The sequence below is a fragment of the Phodopus roborovskii genome, unplaced genomic scaffold (genome assembly GCF_943737965.1).
Source record: "Phodopus roborovskii unplaced genomic scaffold, PHOROB, whole genome shotgun sequence".
In the NCBI taxonomy this organism is placed as follows: domain Eukaryota; kingdom Metazoa; phylum Chordata; class Mammalia; order Rodentia; family Cricetidae; genus Phodopus; species Phodopus roborovskii.
Genome location: NW_026126646.1, coordinates 5,922,067 through 5,947,500, shown reverse-complemented (window position 1 = coordinate 5,947,500; position 25,434 = coordinate 5,922,067). Strand labels below are relative to the sequence as shown.

Sequence of the window (25,434 nt, the reverse complement as noted above, 5' to 3'; positions counted from 1 at the left end):
TCTCCCTCAAGACCCCTGAAGCAGCAGACAGGCAGGGCTCTTATCTGAGATCTGGCCCATCGTGGTCGGCTCTGTGTCTCACTGAGAGACATAAACAGAAACGCCACTTGGCAAGGGTTGTCTGAGACATCTTTCCCTCCACAATGTTCCTTTTGGCATCTGATTAGAAAAAAAATCTTGCAATCAATACCCAAAGTTGGATTTTGAGATTTTCTGCAGGATTGGGCTTGGAGCATTTAATAACAAGGTTCCTTACTATACTCAGCCTCTGAATTTATAACAAAAACAAATATTTCCCCTTCCTGACGCAGAAGGCCATGCCAACAGCATAGAGGAGCCTGGATACAAGGGAGGAAGCAATTGGATCTGCTTAAATGCCACAAACATCACCCCCCAGTGCTTCTTAGCAAGACCGGGTTCCTTAACAGGGACCCCGGGGAACAAGAACATGCCGGCTAATCTCCGACCACTTCTCTTAATTGTACGATGTTACGAGCTAATCAACAGCCAATGCCTTTTCTCTGTAAGACCAAGACAAAGCCTCAAATTACTAATTACACAAATACAGTGTCTTTTGCTAATTGGATTGGTTAACGTTAGTTCATAAAGCTCTTTAAGGATAGGCAGTGTGGTATGAAAGAGGCAATTCATACGTTTAATAACAGGCTAATAACTGTCAGCGATGAACAATCAGCTGTTGCCGCGTCCTGCGATCTTTCCAGCTCTTTGCATGTCTGTTACAAATTAATGCCTTCGGGAGAGCCAACTGGTATGTCAAGCCCCTGTCTCCGACCACTTGTGTCCCCACCTTGCCTCTGGCCTTTGGGCCTTAAAGCATGTGCCTGGCCACAAACCTGGTGGCTGCATGGGAAGCTGGTTCTCCTACATAAAATGGAGCTCTGTTACTCCTATTATTTATGAAAGAGCTGGGCGATTAGGGAAAGGAGCCAGGGTCCTGAATCCTTGTCCTAAGGCCACAGACTAAGCTGTTTTACTCAGTGACCCTGGGCAAGCTCCTTGACCTTCACAGGCCTCAGTCAGCTCAGCTGGAAAATTGGGTGAAAGCTCTCAGGCACAGAGCTTTACTAGGTCGAGCAGACTTGCGGTGTGGGCAGCCACTGTGGCCGGGCCTGCCTTCCTCAAGAGAAGCCGGTCTTAAAAGGATTTCTGGGCCCAAAGACCTGGCTGGTAAATTGCAAAGACCAGAGTCCCCAGCCACTCCACAGTCTCACTGGGCCTCAGACTCCAGATTATCTTAAGATGTTAGAAAAACGAGAATCTTGAGGAGAGCCCACGTCCTTGGGAGGGCAGGTAGTAGCCATCAGCTTGGGGCTTTTCCTGTGTGTGGTTAGGAAGCTAATACAGGAGCTGGAGAGAAGGCTCAGAGGTTAAGATCACTGGCTGATCTTCCAGGGGACCCGGGGTTTAATTCCCCCACACCCACATGGCAGCTCACAACTGTCTTTCTGGCTCCAGGGAACCTGGTGCCCTCACACAGACATCCAAGCAGGCAAAAACACCCATGCACACAAAATGAAAAGAAATATATAACTTTAAAAGAAGAAGCTGTTAGAGGCCATAAGTGCACCTCCAATGTGCTTGGAGATGCGGCATCCTGCTGTGTTCCAGATTCTTCTGTCTTTTCTAAGTATGTGTTTCCATCAGGAATGATCTTTAGGACGAAAGAGAATGTTTTCACGGGTCACACAAGACAGGAAATGTGCTCTGGGGATGATTGGGAGGGAATGTGGGCTGGTACTTCTCCACGAATATGCCTCGCACTGGAGGGTTCTGCTTTACTCTGCCAAGGTGACTTTGAAAACACCGGTAACCCATGAGCAATTCCCTCACAAGCCATGATTTACCTTAAAATGTTTAACTTTCTGCTGACAGGAAACACTGTGTATCCAGCAGAATTTGAATTCTGTCCCTTTACCTTTTCCTGGGCCAGCCACACACAGTATGATCCTTTCTTCCGCACAGTCACCAGGGAAACAGCCTGCATTCCATAGTGTGTTATGCTATGCTGCTAAGCTGCATATCTTAGAAAGTGAGGTGTAGCCAGTGCATTTTTGATTTGTTACATTTTCAGCTTAGGATGATTTATCTGGACTTGAACCCACAGCAATACCAGGAGCATCTTCTTAGCAGCAGCTCTTCATAATTAACAGCACAAGACCAAAACAAACAAAATGAGTGTAAAGAAAAAATGGAGTGTAGCCTACCTCCCCCCCTGCCCCCCCCCCCCCGCCAGTGACCTCTCCATTGCCGCAGCCCCTCTGCCAGCTTCCAGGGTCATGCCAGGCTGAGAGGGTGTCACAGAGAGGCAGAAGCAAAGCCTAAAAGGTCTTTATTGGCTCCTTCCTCCATCCCCGGAGCTTAGAAGACGCAGCTGGCCCCACTATGGAGCCAAACCAGGACTGCTTGCTCAGATGTCCCTCATCAGTGATTTCTTCTTGTGAGACTCACCGCCAGTTCCCTGTGTGTCTCTTGCCATCTCTCTGCACACAGAATGCTGGGCTGTCACCCCTCTGGCCACGGCTCCCAGACTCATTCAGGATTCACAGTTGGGCAGACAAGTTATCTTTTTCAGTCCTAGGGAAGAACAAATAAAATAAATGGCCAAACAAACACATTCTCCTGGATCAGAGTCCTCAAATCCTATCTATGCCTAGCAGCCATTTCCCTGAAGCTGGGTCTCCCTGGTTCGGATGGCACTTCTGGATTGGATGTATCATTTCCACTGCATCCTTGGGAGGAGATTGGCCCAGCTGGCTGTAGGAACAGTCACATTCACGCACACAAAGGTGACAAGAGACAGCTCTGAATCATGCAGAGAAGAGGCTAACATGTCCCTGAGACCCTTTGTCGCTCACAGTGTGGCCTATGAAGAGGACATAGAGGTTGGGCATGTCACAGGTGCCCTGTGCTGGGCCTCCCGTGCTGATAGGGGTCATCCTCAGTGTATCTTCAGACAGTGGCGATCATGTCACCTTAGCCGGCAGCCCCGCTGCAGCATGTCGCTAGGTGAGATGGCTAGACGGAGTGGGTTCCCACTGAGCTCCCAAGGTCTGTGACCTCAGCAGCTCCTATGGTAAGGGACTGCTTACCACATGTGCCTGTTGACTGTGGCAGCTGCAGACAAGCCCAGGGAGGAGGGAGGAGGGCGGAAGGGTCTCGTCTGTTCAGAGCTGGAAAGAGAAGGGAAGGCTGCAGGCACAAGTGTTTTCCTAAGGCACGTGGGCAGCAGGTGGAGCATCCCAGGCTCTTCCCGAGAGCAGCATCAGGAGGCAGAGAAAGGGGACAGAGAGTGAAAGCCGCGCCCCACACTACCCAGTACAAGACGTGAGTGCCCTGAGTGTCTGGTTTGTACTAATTGTGTTTCTGAGGTCTTGAGGCAGGGGTCCTAGCTCTCACAGAATGAAACCCATAGGGGATAGTTGCATTTGCCCAGTGACCTCTCTAGAGGAGGGCTGAGAAGGAGAGACAGGGACACCGATATTAACAGGCTGCCACTGCCTGATTCGCACACATTTCTCCTCAGGGAGGTGGCAGGAGGTCACTTGAAAGTCGTCCCAGATTCGTGCGTGTGCCCAGGGCTTTTCTGAGACTTGTTTCCAGGGTAGAGAACAAGAAGCTCCACCTCCTGGTTCCATGGTCACCTAGGCCAGAGTCTCAACCAGTTCTGAACTCTGGACTACAAGACCTGTCCTGAAGAAGGGACCTCTCTCCCCATCCCAGAAAGTCATGTGACTCCAGGTAGACTCTGGGATTCCCCTTGCTGTACTTCTCCCTGGGGGGGGGGGAGGGAGAGGGGGAGTCTGGTGGGGGAGGAGCAGAGCCATTGCAAACTGCTTCCAATTTCCCATTTTCACTGGGGGGGGTGTTGGTTGCAGCTGAGGATTGTGGCCTTCTAGGTCCTGTTGGGCAGGTCCCAGCAGCTGCTGGCCAGATCAGGTGTCTTAACCCAGACAAAGCTCCTAATCCACCCTTTCCCACCTTCCCAGAGGAAGCAAGCCCCCCAAGGTATTGGGAGCTCTAGCCCATGTTTTTTTTTCCTGCATGGGAGTGTTGTCTTTATGAGCCGCCTCATCCCTGCACAGCCACAAAGAAGCCCGTGCCTACTTTTTGGCTCAAGTCTGGATGATGCGGATCCATTAATCTGTGCAACGGTGTAGGCCACGGTTCACGCTCTTCTGTAAAATGTCTTTGTGCCATATGCAGCCTCCTCCGCGTATTCTTTATTTTGTGACTCTTTAAAAACTGTAAACGCCACACTTACCTGACAGTCTGCACCCAAACAACCACAGTCTGGATTAGACCTATGAGCCATAGAGAGCAGCTGGGCGCTACCCAGTGCCGGGACAGCCAAGATGCCTCTCTTGACCCTGGGATAGGATTACCTAGTGTACATTGACCTCCTCGGGGCTTCAGGTTCTTTGTGTTAGCAGTCACAGAAGCAGGCCCATCTTTGGTAATATTATTACAATTGTGTCTCTTTACTACCCTTGGCAGCTTCAACACATCTTCTAGCCTATGTCATCCTATGCCACAAAGGCAGAAGAGAGGTCACAGGGCCACCAAGGGCATGCATGGGCAGAGATCACTACTGGTTTTAGGATGGGCAAAATGACTTTGAGCCAGGTGTCATGTCCCAGCCCTGCAGCCGCTCCCAGCTCTACGAAGACTCCGTACAGGAAAAAGGCAGAGAAAACACCAGAACTGTCTGCCCATGTTGCACTTGCTGAAGTCCAGCAGGCCTGGAAAGCTCTGCAGAAGCCTACAGAGTTTTTACCATGCCTGATCCCAACAAGGGCAAAAGAATGGGGCACAGGAGTGTACTTGGGAACGGGAAGCAGTATGGAGTGAGACAAGCCTGCCTGTCCCACCCCAGAGAGCAGATCTGAGCCCCAGGGCTCCTGGCTACAGCCACAGTCTTGTGGATTCTGCAAGATCCCCGAGGCTGGAGCTTCACAGCCGTGCACAGAATTCCCCCACACAGCTGCTCCTGTAATTGGGTCCCATTAGGAAAGTGTGCGGTCTTGTCTGGCGGTGGCTCTCAGCTTCCCTCTGCCCCCTCCCACAGTGGTCTCAAGTTAGCACTGCAGCTGTGACCAAACCCAGACACTTGGGGCTCTGCTGCCCTGTTGTCCCCTCCCAGCAGATTGGAAACATCATCGTTCGTGAGACAGAAGGCAAAGCTCCTTACACCCCTCATCCTTGGTCCTTCTAGTGGAGCCCGTTCCACAGAGGCCAAATGAGATATTGGCTCTGTGCACACCCTGCGGAGGAGTTGGCTATGCGGCACTGGACATGTGCCCCTGACCCCTCTCTCTGAAGTCTCTGCATCCTGGCCTACATAAGGATACTTCTTGAGAGTAAGACCCAGGAGTGGCCCCTGGGGCCGGGGAGCCATCGCAGCTGCTAGTCTCCTTGCTACTTTTTTATAGGTGGGGATTTGGACAGTAGTGTGTCTGGCCTCCTTGTCTGTGGGACTCAGAAGTGAGCACGGGCAAGCTGAACTGTAAGCACTAGGTAGTGTGGTGAATGCGGGTGAGAACTGGATGAGGCGAATGTGTGATGGGATGGGGGAGGGGGAGGTAACAGGAGCACCTGTGGTGGTCTCTTCCTCCATCTCCAGAATGCACTACTGCCCCCCCTTGCTCTTTTTGTGCCTGTGCACCTCTTAATGCGTGTGCACAAGAGTGTGTGGTTGCAAACGCAGTATGCATGCACCGACACTTAGAGGCCAGAGGTTGACACTGGGACCTGCCTCTGTGGCTCTCCTCGTTATTTTTTTTAAAGCAGGGTCTCTCACTGAACCTTAAGCTGCTGATTTGAATGACCAACAAACCCCAAGGAATCCTCCTGTCTTTCCAACATTGGGGCTGCAGGTAAATCCAGCTTTTTAAGACAAGCTTTAAACAATTACGTGTGTGCCTGCATGAGTTTGTGTACCGCGTGCACACAGGTGCCCCGGGGAGGCTGGAAGTCTTTGGATCCCTGGGATTGGAGTTACAGGCCATTGTGAGCTGCCTGATGTGGGCGCCAGGGATCAAACCTGGGTCCTCTGTAAGAGCAGTGAGTGTTCTTAAGCACTGAGCCATCTGAACTCCGGACTTCAAGCCTGTGCTTCAAACGTTTTGCCAACTGAGCTGCCCCCCCTCTCTCTCTCTGTGTGTGTGTGTGTGTGTGTGTGTGTGTGTGTGTATGTGTGCCACCATTTGTCCTTTTAAAGGGTATCTAACTTTGATGCACTCTCCACCTCCGGATAATAAATGGTTGTCTCAAACCCCAGTGAGAAAGTTATGTCACAGCCCCACAAGAGCTTAAACGCCAGGGGTCGAGCCCCTGGGGCCTCTGCACATGGCAGTTGCATGACAGAGTCTCCATCACAGGAGATCTATGAGCTTCCTATTCACTTATGATTATTAAAGATCGCCTTAACAAACAAGCCATCGATAAGTGGGGTCAGGTGGAAGTGCATTAATATAATTCTATCAATATCAAAGTTATTTCTATAACTAGAAAGGTTGAAAATAAAAGATAAATGTTTGTGTGGAGCTATTAGTTAGCCCGATGATTTGTTTTTCCCCACCTAGGAAACAAAATGCCCTCGGGAGATAATGAGGCACAATGTCTGCAGGACTGCTGTGGGTCTCTGTGGGGCTGTCATAGTAGATTCTTGGCAGTACCTGTGGTAAACACCCTCCTGCCCTGGGTGATGTTGTGTGCTTGTGTGAGGATTTCTAGAGTTCTCTGAAATAAGGTGGGAGAATGGGAATGAGGGTCCTAGGGGTGTGAGCCGAAAGAGCTACCTCTGGGTTTGTGATGGACAGTGTTCAAGGTTGGTTCAAGCAACCAGGGACTGCGCAAACAAAGGAGGTTCCTGTCTGCAGTTGACACGGCATTTGTTCTTGGGGCTGGGAATGCAGGACAGCACATTGAGGTCTTGCTAAGTGTAGTGCCAACCCTACCATCAAAGAGTGAAAGGAAGACAGGGAAGGGGGGAAGAGAAGACAGGTGGGAAGGAAATGAGAAAAAAAGGGAAGAGAAGGAAAAGAGAAAAAGAAAGGAAGAGAAGGATGGATGGATGATGGATGATGGATGGATATATGATGGATGGATGATGGATGATGGATGGATGGATGGATGATGGATGGATGGATGGATGAATGGATGGGAGGATGTATGGATGAAATATATATATGTGTGTGTGTGTATGTATGATGTATGTATGCATGGATGGATGAATGATGGATAGATGGATGATATATATGTATGTATGATGTATGTATGGATGTATGTATGGATGATGTAGATGGATGGATGGATAGATGGATGGATGAAATATATATATATATATGTATGTATGAATGATATATGTATGTATGATGTATGTATGGATGTATATGGATGATGGAGGATGGATGGATGGATGGATAAATGGATGGATGATGGATGGATGGATGATGGATGGATGGATGATGGATGGATGGATGGATGATATATATGTATGTATGTATGATGTATGTATGGATGTATGTATGGATGATGGAGGATGGATGGATGGATAGATTGATGGATGGATGGATGGATAGATGGATGGATGGATGCACAGAGGCTCTTCTGGGGCAGAGAAGATATCAGAGGGAGCCTCCCTTACTTCCACAAATTGGCCCCTTGGAACTTGCAAGAACATTTATAGCCACCTTCTGTTCTCTGTCTGGTCTAAGTACTCCAGATTCCTCCTACCCATGCCATATCATTGAGTTCATCCTGGACCCGGTGTAACGTCTGATGGCTTCACCTGCATCCCTGTGTCTGAATGGTTAGCCCTTTGCAGAGAGGGTGGAGCTTGGGCTAAGTGTTCCTATCACAGAATAACAACCATAATTGGAGGTCTTTTGGAGGTCATGGTGGCATAAGGTGGGACATGTGGGGATGGGTATGAGGTACAGTCAGTCAGGTGGGTGGCTGCTGGGAAATGTCCCCACACACCTACCGCTCATCTCTGGCATGTATCTCCCACCAGATGCCTATAGGTCTGGATCTGTCTCTGCTGTTTGCGGCAGCCTAGGTTCTCACGGTCCCCGTCAGTGTCCTGGAGGGGCTGGCACTGCAGACCTAGCTCATGGCTGTTTAGTGTCTCTAGGGTCTCATGGCTGCCATGTCCCTGCCTTCCCTGCATGTTGCCGCTTCCCCTCAGAAATAGCTGACTACTCTAGCTAGAACAGTCTAACCTCTAGAACAGTCTAAGCCTTCACTGGGGTTGGTAAGGCTGGTGGGGAATGCAGGGCGAGGGATTAAGGATTAGAGGGTCAGGGTCAAGGGTCATTTGGGACTAACCGTTTTCACCCATACCAAGTGCCCAGCACAGGAAGGCCGGCGGGCATCTCTGGATTAGTCCGCAGAGGAGAGCCAATCTACTGATTGGAATAATTCTATATAAAGATATTGAAGGAGGCTTAGGAAGCCCTATATTGGGCTAATCCATGTCCCTCTCCTCAAAAGGACAACTGTAGGGGCAGGTAATGAGAGTCCTAGGGGCAAATACTGCCCCCAAAATTGGTCAGCCCAGGCCCAACCATTATTCTGCCATGGCATAGTTAAAATCAAAGAAAAACCACTATACCTGCTTGTTATCATAACCTCAGGCTGTCAGGTCCCCCAGAGTCCTGGGGTGCCAGATGCCTAGGTTCTAAGCAGGGCAGCATCTCTGTGTGGGAGGGAGCTCTCCAGCCCCTCCTCTGCCTTTGCTGGTTCTTTGCTACACCCCAACCCTGCTTACCCTACATCCTGCCCACCTCAGGGTCCTATGCTACCCCTGCCCCTGCTGTCCCCTCCTCTACCTCAGGGTCTCTGTGTCAGGACAAGCCCAGGTCCACTGCCAGTGTTCAAGTTAACTGTTGGTCTTAATGCAGTGAAGGAGCCACTGTTCGGTGCGCCATGGAGTAGCTCCAAGTCACTTTCTGTGAGGCAGTGTAGACAAAGGTACTCCATGACAGCCCACAGATGAGGGTAAGATGACCCAAGACAGACAGAGACCCCATAACCTATAGATCTGATCACCCCACAATAGGCAGCCACAGGTACTAGACAGCCTCTACTGGACAAGGTGTCCCCACAATGCAATCGCAGACCCAGAACTGCCTGTGAACAGGATGTCCTTGGATCACCTGACAGTAGCCCGTCCGTGCCCAGGTTCTGGGCCTGCCCTGTGCTGGCCTGGCAGCACAGGGCCGGCCCGTGCCTGAGGGGAAATGTTTGGGCACAGGACTGAATCGCACTGGCTCCATCAGGCCATGCAGAGGACTGGGCACCACCCATGCAAGTCATAAAGGGTGTGGGACGTGGGTTCTACCACACCCTTCATGGGGAGTGGGTTTCATAGGTGACTTCTGAGGAAAAGTCCTACCCTACCTTCTCACACATCCTACCCTAGCTGGATAGGATGACTCTAGAAGGTAGGGTGATGTCAGCAACCCCCTTGGCCTGGTCTCTCAGAAGGAACCCTAGCAGGGGAGTTAGGCGATGCCCTGAGGAGAGGGGGGCTGGCTGAGTGTAGACAGGCAGACAGGCGTGGAGACCTCTCTGCATTTCAGGGATGGGCTCCAAAATGGTCCTCTGCTGCCTGTAGCCTTTGCTGTTCTGCTAGACTGTGTAAATATTTTTCTTAGGAGGGAAGAGAGAGCCTCCATTCATTAGACAGCTCTCGCTCGAAAGAACTGAGAAGTATCTGTTTAGGCATAAAAGCTAAAAACAGTGTCTACCGCTCTTAAAAAAAAATCATTTCTATAGCTCAAATAAGGCCAAGCTGATTTTTCCCCCCAGAGGCAATAAATAAATAAATATGACCCCACTCTCCCAGCTGAGAGCACAGGACTTTGTGTCAACACGGCCGGGTCCTTTGCTCTGGAAGCCAGGACTGGCCTGGGGATTCAGAGCATCTCAGGGTTCCCACTAGAACTGCCAACGGGATGTGTCCCAGCTCAGCTCTGGCCAACGCTTCAGCTATGGGGAGTGTCCCTCTCCTGGGGAGATCCGGACAGGCGTCAGGTGTGGGACCTGTCAGAAGGGAGGGACACATGGCTGTTTCCTTCAAAGGTGTCTGTCCCGCCTACAGAGACCCACGCTCCAGTGCTCCGTGCCTGTCTGCCATTTCTTTGCCTGGCCTCATGTCTTCTGCTCCCCCTGTCCCCTTTCTGGTGACAAAGCCTCGATCAGTTAGCTGCCTCTGGGCCCTTACACGAAGGCATTAATGTCCCAGAAAAGCCAGAAGATGACCAGCTGCTGATGTCATCATAGTCACCCTTGATGAAGCGCTTGAGTAGCATCTATACCAGGCAAGAAATGGATGTCATGAGTGAAGATGTCGGTACGGGAAGAAAATGGAGGGTGAACATTTGTCTTTGAGAATTTCACCTTCACCCAGTAAAGTACTTGTTGCATAGAGACAAGAGCTTGAGTTCAAACTTCCAGAACCCACCTAACAACAACAACAACAACAAAAACACCCATACATTGTGGTATGTACTTCTAATCTCCACAATGGGGAGATGGAGGCGGGAAGATAGCTACAGCTCACTGACCAGCCCATCTAGCTGAATTAGTAAATGCCAGGCCAAGGAGGGATTCTGCCAGCCGTTGCATAAGCCTCAAAATGCATGTCTGCCCGTGTTCCAGCATCCAGAAAGAGTTAAGGGTGTTCCTCTCCAAAGGCTATCTGGGTTCTCATCAGGGTAGGCAATGTCGTTCTTTAGCTCTGAACTTATGAGTAGAAACCCCTGCTGTGAGGGCTGGCCTCATAGGGGTCAATGCCACAGATGACAGGCAAGTCAACAGCCACCATCATGTGCCATCATGTGTCATCTGCTCAGATTGTCCCCCAAACAAACCTGCTCCCCTGAGCCCAGTCTCCTCTAGTCAGCAAGCATGGCCTACAGCTAGGATGGGATGCCCAGGAGTCCTTACCATCACTCTGTTGATGACATTACAAATGCTCTACCCTTCTCCCCACCCAGAAGAGATCCGAGAATCAACTTCCTGAAGGTTCTAGGCTCCACGCAAATGCTCAGATCCAGAGAAACTACTTCAAAAACAGATAAGAGAGAAATATGGGCTACAGAGGCATGAGCTATGTACAAAGACCAGAGGACAGCCCAGAGCAAGCCAAGACCATGCTCCTCAGTCTGGCTTCTCTGGCTTTAAAGTGGCATTATGTTGGGGCTCATGTTGGCTTCCTCCCATAGGTCTGCTCCCAGATTCTTTGAAGGGAGAGACGCCTTCTGGGATCCATTTGTGACACCAAACAGAAAGTTGGCCCCCTTGGAGGGACATGCCAGAGTTTTGGAGCTGTGAGCCTATGAGATGTCTGTATGTGTGTGTCTACTCTTCACCGACCTCTTGGAGAACAGAGGGTATTTATTTTAAGAATCAAAAAAAAGATGTTATGAGCAACCCCACTTAGCTAAATCCTGGCACTGGTACTCGAGAGAGAAGCTAAATGCCGGAGGTCAAACCTCACTTTTTTGGCTAAAATGTTCAATCAAAACACACCTAATACTTCTGCCGGGGCGCGGGGGAGAAGTAGAGAGCCTGAGGCAGCCACTGCCAGCAGTCGACAAGCCAGCGGTGCGTGTGCTAAGACTGAGCTAGAACATAAAGAGGGTTTTCAGTAAACGGCAGCCCAGCCAGCAAGGAAGCCAAGGCTGAGAGGCTCCGGAGTGTGTCCGGTGGTTTCTCCACCCAAGGTCAGCAGCGGGTGAGGAGGGCCTCATTAAAGATATTTCTACCTGGCAAGGCTGCTATTAAATCGGAACCCAACTCAAGCCTTCCCCTCACAGGAGGGCTCTGGAAACTCATGAGATGCCAGTTTCCTCTAAGGGCATGATTCTCCCCCTCTGCAGCGCTAGTGACTAAGGAAGCTTGTCACGAGGCGCTTTCCTGGTCTTTGGCAGCTCCCAGTTTGTCTCAGTGCAAGCTCACATGCCCAGTGTCCCAGTGAGCTTCTGCTCAAAGTATGTGTGAAGAGGGGCCAAGGGCAGAGCCCCAGCTCCTGTCCCCAGAGCTGGCCAGGCCCTGTGACCAATAAAGCACAGGGATCTGGTTGTTCCCTCTCATTTGGTGGCTCTTGGAGAGTTGTAGATGAGGCTGTCGGTGTCTCTCTGTGTGTCCCCATCCGATAGCAAACTCCAGGGTAGGCATGGTAGGTTGGGGATGCAAGAGCCCATAATGACCTAGCAGATGGGTTAACTGGGTTCTTACAACACACACCTGGCTCCTTAGCTTCTGATGAGGGCCTCCTTGGGACCACACTCACCCGTAGGTCTGTGGAACACAGATTCCCTTCCACTGAGTTGAACGATGACAGACTGGGTCAAGAGAAGGCTTGGTTTGCCTTGAATTGGCTGGAAGTTGCAAGCCCTTTTCCTTCTAGGAAGAAGAAATCTCTTTAAAACATAAAGGAAGGAAGGAAGGAAGGAAGGAAGGAAGGAAGGAAGGAAGGAAGGGAAAGTTTCCCTCAGAGGCAGCCACATAAGACACATGCTCCAGAATGGTGAGTGTGTGCATTTTGAGCAGTGATAAGCCCTTCCCAAGGACCTCTGTTGGCTGCTGGTGCCCTTTCAGGCACCTGAAGCTTGACTGAGCACACAGAGGACAGAGCAGGCAGCCATGCAAAGGCACAGTTCTGGTCTTGGCCCCACATTTACTAGTGACAGGATTTGCAGTATCAGGAGGCTTAGCTATGACAGGAACCAGCTCCTTGCTCCCCAGGGCTAGGGTGGGTGCCTTTTCCAGTAGATCCAGGACAGCCTCTCTCTCTTGCAGCAGGAGAGTGGCCAGAGACACCTTATACCCCGCCCTGTGCCCTAGCCCTCTCTCCAGTGTCTAGCACTGTGTTGACGTTAGTGTGTTAGTACAAGGTGACTGTGGAATGCCACCAAGCAAGCTCCTTAGACTGGTCCTAAAACATCACATGGTCTCCTGTGACCTGTCTGTTGACAGGTTCAGCACACATAGCACACACTCGGGGACTTTGCAACCGTGTGTGTGTGTGTGTGTGTGTGTGTGTGTGTGTGTGTGTGTGTGTGTCCCTGAAGCCTGGGACTCTAGGAGAGGATCCTGATAGCGATGAGGTGAGCAGGTAGAGCACCCAGCTTGGGTCAAACAGCTCAGGATTCCTCAGTGCTGGGTTTTGGCATGGGAATCCCCACTCACTAAACTAATGGAGTTTGGAGACGTGCACTAGGTTCGGGGTAGTGTCTGCTCTTTGTTGAGCCTGTAAGACACAGTGGGTTTCTACATGGACCTTCTCCCTGATGGCTCCTCGCTCCCTGTCTGTGTCTAGCCTTCTCCGTGTAGTGCAAGCATTACTTTGCTGGGAAAACTGAAAACACCAGTTGTCTCCTGACAGAAGTCGGACCATTAAAAGCCAAGAGAGCTAATTACCCACAAGACTGACCTCTTGCCATCCTGCCATGGGTAGCCTGTGGCACAGAACCACCACCCAGAGGTCTCTATCCACACTGGGAAGAGCATCCAGGGCACAGATCTGAAAAGACAGTCCCTGTGTCAGGAAGAGACCTCCTTGGGTGACCTGTGCCTCCAACGCATGAGTGCAGTTCACTGGGAAAGAAGGCCTTTCTAGGGCTTGGTGATCATTCTCCCTCCCTGGCCCTGCTTTGAGTGGGAAGAAAGCTGTGGGGTGGGGGATCAGAAGCACAGCTGTCCACAGCTCAGCTATGTTTGGCTTGTCACGTGACAGAATCGAGCCAAGCCAGGCAAACAGCGTCGCCGGTGGAGGCTGGCATGAGCCGTGCATGGCATTCACTCTCGCTTTTCGATTAGAGTCGCTTTCCAAACCACACTTTCAGAATTTATTAAGAGAAACATAAAATTCCCAATTGGTTAGAATTCCCAACGTTTAGAATAAGGGCCTCTTGTTATTACAGCTGAGCCAGGCAGAGCCTCCTCGGTGTACCACATTCCCTTGCTGGTCTGCACGGGCACACGTGGGCACCTCAGGGTAGCGTGAAGGGGAGGGAAGGAAAGCCCTTGGGCTTGACGCCACTCCTCGTTTTATTTCTCAAGTGTGATTTTTCTGTCATGGTCCCTGTTCTTTTGGAAATGACATTGTAGCTTACAGACATGAGTCTATGGGCTGAACTTCCAGTCCAGAAGGGAAAATCCAATTTCTACCACTCACTGGTCTGTTTGTTCAGCTTTAGCATGCTGTGTCTGGTCACTGACGTACTAACCCGCTAGGCAGGGCTGGTGGTTGGTTTTCTGAGAGGAGATGTGGGGGTAAAATGCCACAGCTGTGCAGATCAGAACCAAGGAGAGCTGTGTGGGGGGCTCTGGGGCAGAAGGATCCGAGGGTGGTGCTCTCCCTCTTCTGCCGCCAGAAGTGTCTGCGAGGTCGAGGGGTGCACCAGGCACTGTCAAGGTGTCCAGAGCCACAGCTGAAGAAGTACCCCCGTACACCACCAAGAGCTGCCTTCCTTCCCAGGCCATGCCATGTTAATAGAAGCAGGTGACGAGCTGCCGTCTCAGACTTAAGAAGCTCCAGCATACGTGTTGTGTCCTAGGACAGAGCTGGATCCCGCACTCGCTACTCTCATGAGCTCGCAAGCCAAACTGGAATCCACAGGAGGACAGGGCGGGGCCTGCAGTCTGCTCATCCTTTAGGGCTAGGCAGACTGGAATGGAGCCATTTTTAATGTATGCTCTGTGGATTTTCTGGTAGAGCTTGAAGTCTGCCTGTCCCTTTCAGGGTCAGAGCTCCCTGCTGGTTGCAACCATAGATGATCCGTCTAAAGATGTGTCAGCCCTCACGTAGGCCATGTGTCTCAGCAAAACGACGAAATCTCTGAAAGTGGACCTCTAAAGAACCGGCTGCAGTATTTGCAGGGAGGAGACTCAGTCGGGGGTGTTTTTAGCCCCCAGCAAATGGGGGTCTCTGTTAGAATAAGGGCACTTAGCAAATGGTCAAGGGCTTGTATATTCACTTTGCTCTTGACTGCGAGTGTGATGTGACTACCAGTGTGAAGTCTGGCCTTGACTTCTCCAAAACAGTAGATTATAACCTGGAAGTGTAGACCAGGCTAACCCTTTTCTCTTAAGTGTCGCTTTTGGTCAGGATATTCTCTCTCTCTCTCTTCCACACACACACACACACACACACAGAGAGAGAGAGAGAGAGAGAGAGAGAGAGAGAGAGAGAGAGAGAGAGAGAGAGGAGCTCCTAACAGAGTTTTCCTTCATTTCTTGGGGAAGCCACGAGATCTTGTCTTCATGCTGGGTGAGGTGTTGGTCTGCCCATGGTTCACAAGCACTCTGCAGCTTGAAGGCAACACCTGTCAGCCACTAACAGCCCTTTCCAATTTGCTTTGCAGCAGATGCTGACGGACACAGAGGTGTCATCCCAGGAGAGCTGCATCAAAAAGGTAGGCAAACTGTTACCCCAGCTCTCTTTCACATAGCCCTGGTGGGGCAGCTATGCGGTCTTGGTTGTTTCTGAGCTACAATGCAAAGAAGCCGTCCATGATCAGAGCATTATCTGCACACAGTATATGAATGCCATTAGAGAGACAATTGTTTTCACTGTGTAAGCGGCGGGGCCGGGACGGGGGTCACCTCACTAAACCACCCCAGCTCTTGAGAACAGAGGACAACCCTGGGCCCGTGGGAATGCTGCAGGCCATGCAGACACATGGAAACTAAATAAAGGCAGGTTGTGTTTATTTAACTATCTTCACCGAATACTCACATGAAAAGGATATGGGGCGGGCGCAACGGGCCACAGATTCAACAGATCCTTTCGCTGCGCTCTTAACTCCCAAAGAGGGCTCGAGCATCGCTTTAAGTAAGCAAAGCATTAGGCAAAAGAAAAAGCTTCAACCGGGCATTGTCTGCCGCCTTTCTGGCTGATGATGGATCATAGCTGGTGGACAAACACAGTTCTGAAAGACCGAGAGAGAGAGAGAGACAGAGAGAGAGAGAGAGATGCAGAGGGGAAAATACACATGGCCCAGGGAGACACACACACACACACACACAGGTGTGATCACACCTGAGTGTTCACACTGCAATCTACATAGTGGTAAGGAGATGGTTTCCAGTCAGTTCCAAAGCCTTCCGTGAGCTCCGTCACAGGACACTGCTCACAATGCATACAATGCACAGGAAAACACATGTGCATATGTTCATACAAGCGTCTTAGCCTATGCTTAGGGTCTTCTCATGAAATTAAAGTGACATCTTCTCTCCAGGCATCTTTGCCCAGGAACAAAAGTGGGCACAGAGATCCATTTACACCGTATCCCTGCCTGGAAGTGGTGGGGGGCTCAGCTCAAGCTGCTGGGGAGCCAGTGTTAGCCATTCATGGCCCACCCAGGGTTGTTCACCCCGAGTCTTGCAACACCAAGTGTACACTTGAGGGGTCCTGCCACCCAAATGAACAGACAGGTCAGACCTGCTGTGCTCTAAGCTGGGCACATAGCAGAGCTCTCTGCAAGGGATGGGACCTGTCCTTCTCCCAGGCAAACTGTAGCCAGCATTTTGGAGGTGAAGGTGTGACAGTGACCCTTCCTTCTGCCACCCCTCCCTCTACCTTCTAAGTGCACCATGGATCAGATTCACTCCCCCCCTCTCTCTCTAAAAAAAAAAAAAGTGAAGCAAACACAGTGCACTCTAGGCCACAGACAGAGCTGGACAGCAGTACTCACAGAGACTACCTTGTTGTTGGTGTATCTTTGGTATACCCAGCCAGGGTATAATGGCTAAGGCAGGAGAGATCAAGAGGTCAGGTTCAAATGTAAAGGCCCATAAAAGGAAAGTGCTGGATACTTTTAAATGGAAACAAAGTAACGGATGACAGGAACGAGCCTGGCTGGTCTCTTATTGCTCTGGGGTAGGAGGTGGGGATGCTGTTTGTGGTTTTGTTTTGTTTTGTTTCTCTACAAAATATGGTTCTGTGATATCTTGTCTAACATGGCCCCAGGTCATCTTGAGAGCTGCTTATGGAACCAGAAACCCACTTAAAGTGCTTAGGGGACAGAGCTATCTCAACTGCAGTTCCCTGTGATGCCCCTGATGCTGTAGCCAGGCTTAAGGTCTCAGAGAACCAGGGGACCCCACAGAGCAACCCTCCATATAGGGTGGAGCATCTTGGAAGCTTGAAGGGGATATGGGTGGCTGTCTGTACCAGCAGGGTTCTTAGTGCTCATCTTAGCCTACTTCTTTTGCTCTATTGGAGGAAGTTGGAAACTGTTGGTGGGTGTGTCCAAGCTCTAGGATGCCTCTCGCAAGGCTGGGGGACTGTTGCAGCCTGTCCCAGGGGCTACTGAACAGAAGGTTTCCAGCTTTGGCTGAGCTCAGACCTCCCTGTTTCTCTGGGATCACAGAGCAAGAATTAAGATCTAGTCTTAGGTATGGACTTGAGTAGTGGGAGACGAAGGGGACTGAACTGGAGATGGGAATTATAACTCAGCAGCAAAGGGGGTCACAAGCCAGGGCCTAGGGGTAATAGGGGGACACATATGGCTTTGAACTTGTGCCTAGGTGGAAGTTTCTGCCTCACTAACAGATATGCCACTTAGAGCTTAGAGCTTTGTTATATATACTTGACGATCTTGTGCCTTTTTTTTTTTTTTTTTGCCAAAGCAATGCTACCTGTACCTGTGTGCATTTGGGTTACCTGAAGACATGTGCACTTGTATTAAAAAATATGATGGGGAATTATGGGGCAAAGGGGTATGTGGAGGCTGTGTGGCCTTTGGTTGTTCAGTTGCCATCTCTGAGCTTCATGCATTACCTGCCCACCACCTGCTTCTTCTGTGAAATGTCACAGACTTGGTTTAGTTCTTTCATCCCTTGACACTATTGCAGGAAGGAGAAAGGCAGGGAGGTTGCTGCTGTAAGTATTAAGTATTGGAGAACAAGTTTCCACAGAGGTATTGTGTTCTTCTGGATGTACCCAGAATTTACAGAAGGAGCCAGGCAAGCATGGCTACACATGGGACAGTGGTGTCAAGACTCACACCTGAGGGAAAGGCACCACGGGCTCAGTCTAACCCCCACCCTGCTCCCCTTTGTCCCTTGCTAAACCCAGTGGGTTCCATTGTCTCTAACATGATCGGGCTTCTGCGTTCCAAACCTCAAGCACCTAAATCCCTGCTGTCATCTCTGCCCCTGTCCTTCATGCTCTTGGGGCACATCACTTAAGCTTCCCCAGAAGTCACTCTCGCTATGGTCAGACCCGGTCAAGCTTCTTCCCACAGTGGAACCCAGGACCTCTGGGGCTGCCCTTCTGCTGGCGACTCTATTTAGTCTGTTTACTTAGAGGGAAGCCCCAGGCTCCTGGAGAGCAAACATCTGCGGGAGATAATCTAGCAAGCTGTCCATCCATCACTCCGCTGCGCGGCTCCCTGGAGAGCACGTCGGAGCCCGTAATAAAAAGGCCGGGAGAAGAGGCTTTGGGGACGAATAAAGAGCCGTGTTAAGGGCTCGCAGAAAATGGATGGAAGACATTATTGAGGCTCAATGGCCGCCTTATCAAAATCCAATAGGATAGACATTTGGCAAAGGCTTAAATTTATTCTTTGACTTTCTGGAGGGCTGAATTTATCCGTTAACAAGAGTGTAGTCCACCCGGGGAGATGGTATCAGGCGAAGGAATTTTGATTCAATCTCTTCAGTGATATGAAAAGGGAAACACAGGCCCCACAGCCTTCCCCTTTGTTCCACTTTATCTTGTTTTCTTTCAGCGTCTTGCAAAGGAAGGAGGTGTTAATACAGGGCAACTGGGAGGAAACAGGAATGAAAGGAAGTGACCTTTTCCTCTTGTGTTTTTATTTCCGCCTTTCCTCCCTTTCTCTGCTCCCTCTCCGCCCCCAAATAAAGAAATTGGGGATTTGTACCATTATAACTGGGACTCAGGGCCTGGAAAAGGTTTCTGTCTGGAAGGGCCCAGCCTGCACCCCTGGGCCATGGCAGGAGGCATGGAGAGAGGTAAAAAATAAATAGAGAGGGGTCAGCGATGGGTCCATAAATCTCTCCCAGTTATTACTTCGTACAAAATGCTACAGGTCATAAAAGCCACCTGATAGCTCTCGAGTGGTTCAAACAGGATGATTGATTGATGATTATGAAAATCTGTGAAATGATTATTTGGGTGTTAGAAGCATAGTCTCTCCCAATGGGCTCGGGGGACTTTTTTCCCATCGTATCGTCCTGGGTGAGCTGACTCTGGTGACCAGAAGCCCAGAGGCCTCAGGTATCATGAAGGATGACTAGGGCCAGAATTGTGAACTCGGCCTGCCGAGGAGGTGGGAGCCAAGGCAACCAGGCAACTACCAAGTGGCTTTCGTGCAGGGCAGCCATTATTTGGATGTCACCCGACCACAACTGAAGGAGCTGTTTGCCTCTGCAGACTGTTTCTTCACAAGAGCTGTGCGGCCAGACATTGGCTTAGGTTGTTCCTGTGTGGCTGGAGGGTGAAGCAAGAGGGAGTCTCATAAGCTGGTGCCATGAGGCACTGACCTGCAGGTCAGGGTCTGGCTGCTATTTATTGGAACCGGAAGGCTCTTCACCACCACCCATTGCTTGGCTAAGGGCTATGTCACTGAGGCGAGCTTCGGAACCTCTTCCTCTCCTGCTCTTACCAGACAGCTGGCCACACTCAGAATCCATCAAGGTGCATAACTATAGGCAGTTTCCTAACAGACTCTCTTATCACCACCCCTCTCCCCCCAACCTCCCCCCAAAAAAAACCCACCAACAACAACAACAAAAACACCGCTAACACAACTAACACTGTGATTGAAATTATTAATTTACATGTGGGATCAGTTATGTCTTTATGAAATCAAAGTGTGTTTAGCTGCCCTGGAGACAGCCCCGAGTTGATTTTGATAATCTCGGGCTGAATAGACTTGCCTCGTTGCAGTAAGCCGGGGACAAAAGGCTGGACAGTGGTTGAAAGCCCTTTGAGGACATGTCTGTCTTTCCATTGTTCTGGGGTTGCTGATAAAAGAACCGGGAGTCCATTAATTCAGTGAATGAACATATAGCAAAGTCAGTCCCCTCTTGAGAACAATAATGTTGAGGTCAGCTTCAGTTGCCATGGAAACTAAGTACTCCTAAGAAGTTTGCATCCTTGATTTTGCTGAATCAAAGGCTGCAAAGTGAAGAGGTGTAACACTGCCACGGAGATAGCAGAAAGTCGGGAAATGCTGCCTCCAAGGGTCCCCTTCTCCGGAGGGGGCTGGGCCACTGGCCTTGGGACCCTCCGTGGCTCTCTGAAACCATCCTCTGTCTGGCTTCTCCCCTCACCCCTCAGTGAAGGGTGGGGGAATGCTGTCCAGAAAGGCCCCTTTCAGGACTCTCTCCAGGGATAGGAGGAAAGCAGTCTGGGGGAGGGGCTGCAGTGGAAACTCTAGCCACCTCCATCCAGGGCAGCTTGGGGCCCCAGCTGGACTCTGGCCTCACCCCCTTGCAGCACCTGAGCTAGCTTCTTGGGGCAGGGCCTCAAACTGTGGCCCCTCTGTGAAATGATAAGGGTGACTAATGGCCTGTTAGTGTGGCCTCCGTGAGTTATAGGCAGCCCAAAGCTTGGTGATGACTGTGTAAATGTTCATCTCCTGAGCAGGGTTGATGCTGATTACACCCCCCCACCTCTCACCCCCCCACACTGGAGGCTCCCTTAAATCAGCTTGAACCATCAGATTAGGTGGGCAGAGGTGCAGCTAATTAATTTCCTGGTGGTAATTTATTACCTGCTCCCGTGGGTGTTGTATCCAGGGCCCTGCTTGTCGGGTGAAGGCTGAGACAGCGCTCAACCAACTGGAGGAGGCTCGGAGGTACATGGGGTTTGGGCAGTTGGGGGGGGTGCTGTGTTCACTTCTCCCTTTCTGTGAGAAACAAGTCAGGCTTTGCCTTCTCGGAAACCTCTTACGTGGGCATTCATGAAGGATCTCTGGGGGAAATCTCTAGATAAAGGTCCTGGAGGAGGCTGGGAATAGGAAGCTGGCTGAGTCTCCCCTTCTGTGAGTTTCTAGCATGGAAGAAGAGCAGATGCCCCTTCACCCGGAGGCCTGGGATGGGAGCCATCATCCTAGCCTGTTCCCACCCAGGAACTAGGTCCTGCTCTTGCTTCAAAGCCCTTGGCTTTGAACTTTGAAACTGTGACCATATTGTCCCCCTCTGAAAGCAGTACCTAATTACGGGCCCAGTATTCTGCACGGTCTGGGGATTAAGTCAGGTGTGGTCGAAGCAGCCAGCTCTGTTCTAGAGTGGACAGGCTGGCCTGCAGGAACCATAGCAGCTCCTTGGTAGAGGCAGGAAAACGGGGGCTTGGTTGTCTGAGCTCAGGCTGTGACTGTTGGGCCTCTTAGAAGGCATCTGTCTCCGGGGCAGAGCCTCTCCATCCTTAGCACTGAGTTGGTAGTTCCACTGTGCCACCCTCACAACCAGCCAGCATCTATGGGCATACAGGTGCCCCGTGCGGGGTTCTCAGACCCTGTCTGTCACTGTCACTCAAGCAGCCTTCCAAGAGAGCACTGGGGAAGATGGCTGAGTAGTGCAGCCTCTCCCGCACCCGATCCGAACAGGATTTATTGGCCACATTACTGGCTTTACAGGAGCCAGATGGAGGCGTCAATAAAGTCCGTCTGTAATCTTCAGGTGGGTGCAATACTGAGTTAATTAAATTGTGCTGCTCTATTAGGAGAGAAATATATATCAGCCAGAGGTTCTCCTTAGCCTCTTCTGTCCTAAACACACAAATACAGACTCAGCCAAGACCAGAGTCTTTAGCCTAGATGAGGAGGGTTGTCTATGACTCCATCACACGTTTCCATCATTACCATCCATTGAGTGAAGACACTCCAAGTTCTGGGCAGACGGGCACCTCGTGGCTAAGCATGGCTGAACAAGGGTGGGCTGATAGTTGGGCACCGACAATGCCTTGAACATTTCCCTGCAGCCAGTGATTTTGTCAGGGATACACTGTCTGACCGCCCTGCACTCCTGGAAGAACATTGCACAGCAGGATAAAAAAGTTGGGTCTGTTCCCTCCTTATGGAGCAGCTCAAGCTTTCTAAGCCCTGCAGAGGAGGGTTTGGGGTCCACTGAGCACATTGGAAGCCATACTGTCCTGTGTTTGTTTGTTTAGGGCAGAACCTCCTGAGAGCTTTGTCTCCAGGTAGGATTCGGGTGGACCCTGGATCAGAGTAAAGAGAAGGTTTCCCTGGACAACAGCTCCTCGTTTCCGGGAGTTCTCTGGAGGAGGCGGGGGCTTTGTGGGAGGCTCTGTGAACCCTTCACTTCCAGAAAACCATCTGTTGTTAGAGAGGACACTTGCCCTAGGTTCAGGGAGGATAGCCAGCCAGGGGCTGGGGGTTGCCCAGTCCCGAGAGAAGGCACAAGCCCCCTAAAACCCAAGAATGCCTTTGCTTGCTGATTCCCTTGTGGTAGTGGTTCTCAGCCTTCCTAATGCTTCCACCCTTTAATACAGTTCCTCATGTTGTGGTGACCCACAACCGTAAACTTATTCTGTTGCTACTTCATAATTATAATACTGCTACTGTTATGAGTCATAACGTAAATATCTGATATGCAGGATATCTGATATATGACCCCAAAGGGGCCGTGACCCACAGGTTGAGAACCACTAGTGTATGGGGTAGCCCTGCCTCCTGATCGACTGTTGATACTCCTGCACTCAGGGTTCCCATGTGTAGCTGCCACCGCTGTCCCGGAGTCCAAGCTCGGATGTGTGGATCACATCTGTGACTTCCTGGTCCACAGCAGAGGCCGGAAAGGGGAAGGGCAGACAGACACGATGGGTGCCCCCTCCCTGGCCCCCTCCCATCGAGGCATTGTGTGCCAGGTGCCACACAGACTCATTTGTGGCATCTACACTTGTGGCGGCCACTTACAGAATGCTAGCCTTGTGACACAATTACTGTCACCCTGTAGATATTGTAAGCCTCGCTTTACTTGACTGGAGGGCCGGGAATCCGGTGGGACTGGACCCAGCTTGCCGCTGTCAAATGCTAGCCAGTAGCCGGGTTGTAGCAAACACTATTAAGTGTGTGTCTTGCTCTGAAGGCGAGATGCGAGGCCGATTTGGGCTCTTCCACAGTGCACGCTAGGCCTAGCTGAGTTCAGGACCTTACAAGCCCGAGTGAGCTGGAGTCATTAAAAATAGTTGTATTGGTAAGTTATTGTCATGATGATGCTAGATGGCAAAGCGTCCTAGGATCCGGTGACTTGGAATAGCCTCCCCAACTCAAGCAGACCAGCAGGATGCCTGTGGGCCAGCAGAGCTAACTCTCCTCTCACGGCTGGGCCCAATGTGAATATCTATTGTCAGTTGTCTGCTGTGTGCCCCGGGGCTCGAGGGTGGGGAGGCCTTGGCCTGCAGGTGAGAACTGAACACTGCCTCTCTTACTAATGCCACAGAAATAGATAGGACAGTATGCTTTCTGGAGGAGGTGGTATTCGGGCTGACATCTGGCTAGCTTGCAGGTCACAAGCTAAGGCACTGGTAATCGTAGATCTGTTGAGATCTAGAAGGCAAGTAACCCTTAAGTGCAGAGAGAGAGGATGAAGAACACACAGCTCTCCCTCTACCACATTTAACTGTCATGGCTTTACCTGCCGCTGGTGCCCCGGGCTGAACTGTGGGTATACCTGCACCTTGAGAGTAACTGTCTCAGGTAGAGACTCTGGACTTCCCCCACAGCTGAAGGGGAAGTGGGCTGCTTGCTTCGGGGATGCTGAGTATATCTTAGCCATGTCCCAGGGCCTTTTGCTGAGGAAGAATGTGCCTAGGGCTGGGAAAGAAGAAACTCATGGTAGCTTCTGGCCGGTTATCATTGACTAATAGCAGAGTATATAAACCAAATGGACCAACTCGGTGGTCAGTGCCCCCAAAGTGTTATCTAGACAACTTGGCATCAAAAAATGGGGCTTCCGGGTCAAAGCACGAAAACGGAAAGAACAAATAGACATCTCAAGTGCATGTAGACCTGTGAGTGAGACCATCAGCAGATGAACACAGGGTAACAGCCACATCTGTGACACTGGGCTTCACTAGAAAAGGGCCAGGGTACACAGGTTGGTCAGAGCTGGAGACTGCTCTATAGGACTGGGACAAGAGATGCCAGGCCACATCATCTGTCCAAACCCAGAGAAGTCTCTACTCAGGGTTAGCCATAATATAAGCGTGAGTTCTGGTCAATTGCAGTATATCAGTGTTGACTTAGTAGCTGTGACAAACACAGTGGTAAACTCTAACGGGGAGTATGTTAAACGACAGGGAGGCCCCAGTGTGGGCTGGAGGGGAGCTGTGTGGAACTCTGCACTGGCATACGGGTTTCCATGAACCAGAACTTGTTAGAAAAAGAAGTCTTTACATTTTTCTTTGTTCTTATTCTTTCGAGACAGGGTTTTTCTGTGTATCTCTCTGGCTGTTCTGGAACTTAATATGTAGACCTAGACTAGGGTGGCTTTGAACTCATCCACCTGCCTTTGCCTCTCAAGGGCTAGGATTAAAAGCATGCATCACCACTACCTGGCTCTTTTAAAAATTTTAAGAACTGCGGGGGGGGGGGGGGGTGTCTCAGTCAGTAAGATTCTCAACGTGCAAGCCTGAGGACTGGAGTTCAGATCCCTAGAACACATTTAAAAAGCCAGGTGTAAGAACGTGCATGTAATCCCGGGGACGGCAGGATCCCTGGAGTCTGCTGGCCTGTTGGTGAGCTCCAGGTTCAGTGAGGGATGCTGGGCTGGTTAGAATGATACCTGTTGTTAACCTCTGGCCTTCACATGGTTGTGTGCACAAGTGGCATTATATATACCCTGGTGTGAAATACACACACACACACACACACACACACACAGAGAGAGAGAGAGAGAGAGAGAGAGAGAGAGAGAGAGAGAGAGAGAAGTGCATGTATGAGGAGGCTGGAAGGAGAAATACACAATGTCAGGCTGTTTCCTGATGATATAAGGACAGTTTTTTATTTGTTTGTTTGTTTGGTTGGTTGTCTGTCTGTCTGTCTGTCTGTCTGTCTGTCTGGTTGGTTTTTTTCCAGACAGGGTTTCTCTGTAGCTTGGGAGCCTGTCCTGGAACTTGCTCTATAGACCAGGCTGGTCTCGAACTCACAGAGATCCACCTGCCTCTGCCTTCTAAGTGCACGCGTTAAAGGCGTGCACCACCACTGCCTGACTAATAAGGATTATTTTAAATTATAACTTCATGAGGTGCGCTGCCATTGCTGATACATTAGCTCATATAAATTGTGACACACACTGCTGACCACAGCAGCACAACCCAGGGTAGGTATGCTAGTCACTTGTGGTGATGGTCATTTGGCTTGGCTTGTTGAGTTCAAAGTTCTTGAGTTTGAAAGTTCTCTCTTG

General features: G+C 50.6%; 1 protein-coding gene across 1 annotated transcript in view; it reads left to right on the top strand.

The window, feature by feature from the left end:
- The window catches only part of Prdm16 (PR/SET domain 16), a 313,627-nt gene that overhangs the window by 139,155 nt on the left and 149,038 nt on the right, over nucleotides 1-25,434 (top strand). The window contains exon 3 of the mRNA XM_051173865.1: nucleotides 15,399-15,449. Within this exon, the coding sequence (XP_051029822.1) occupies nucleotides 15,399-15,449 (51 nt within the window). The remainder of the gene's footprint in view (nucleotides 1-15,398; nucleotides 15,450-25,434) is intronic.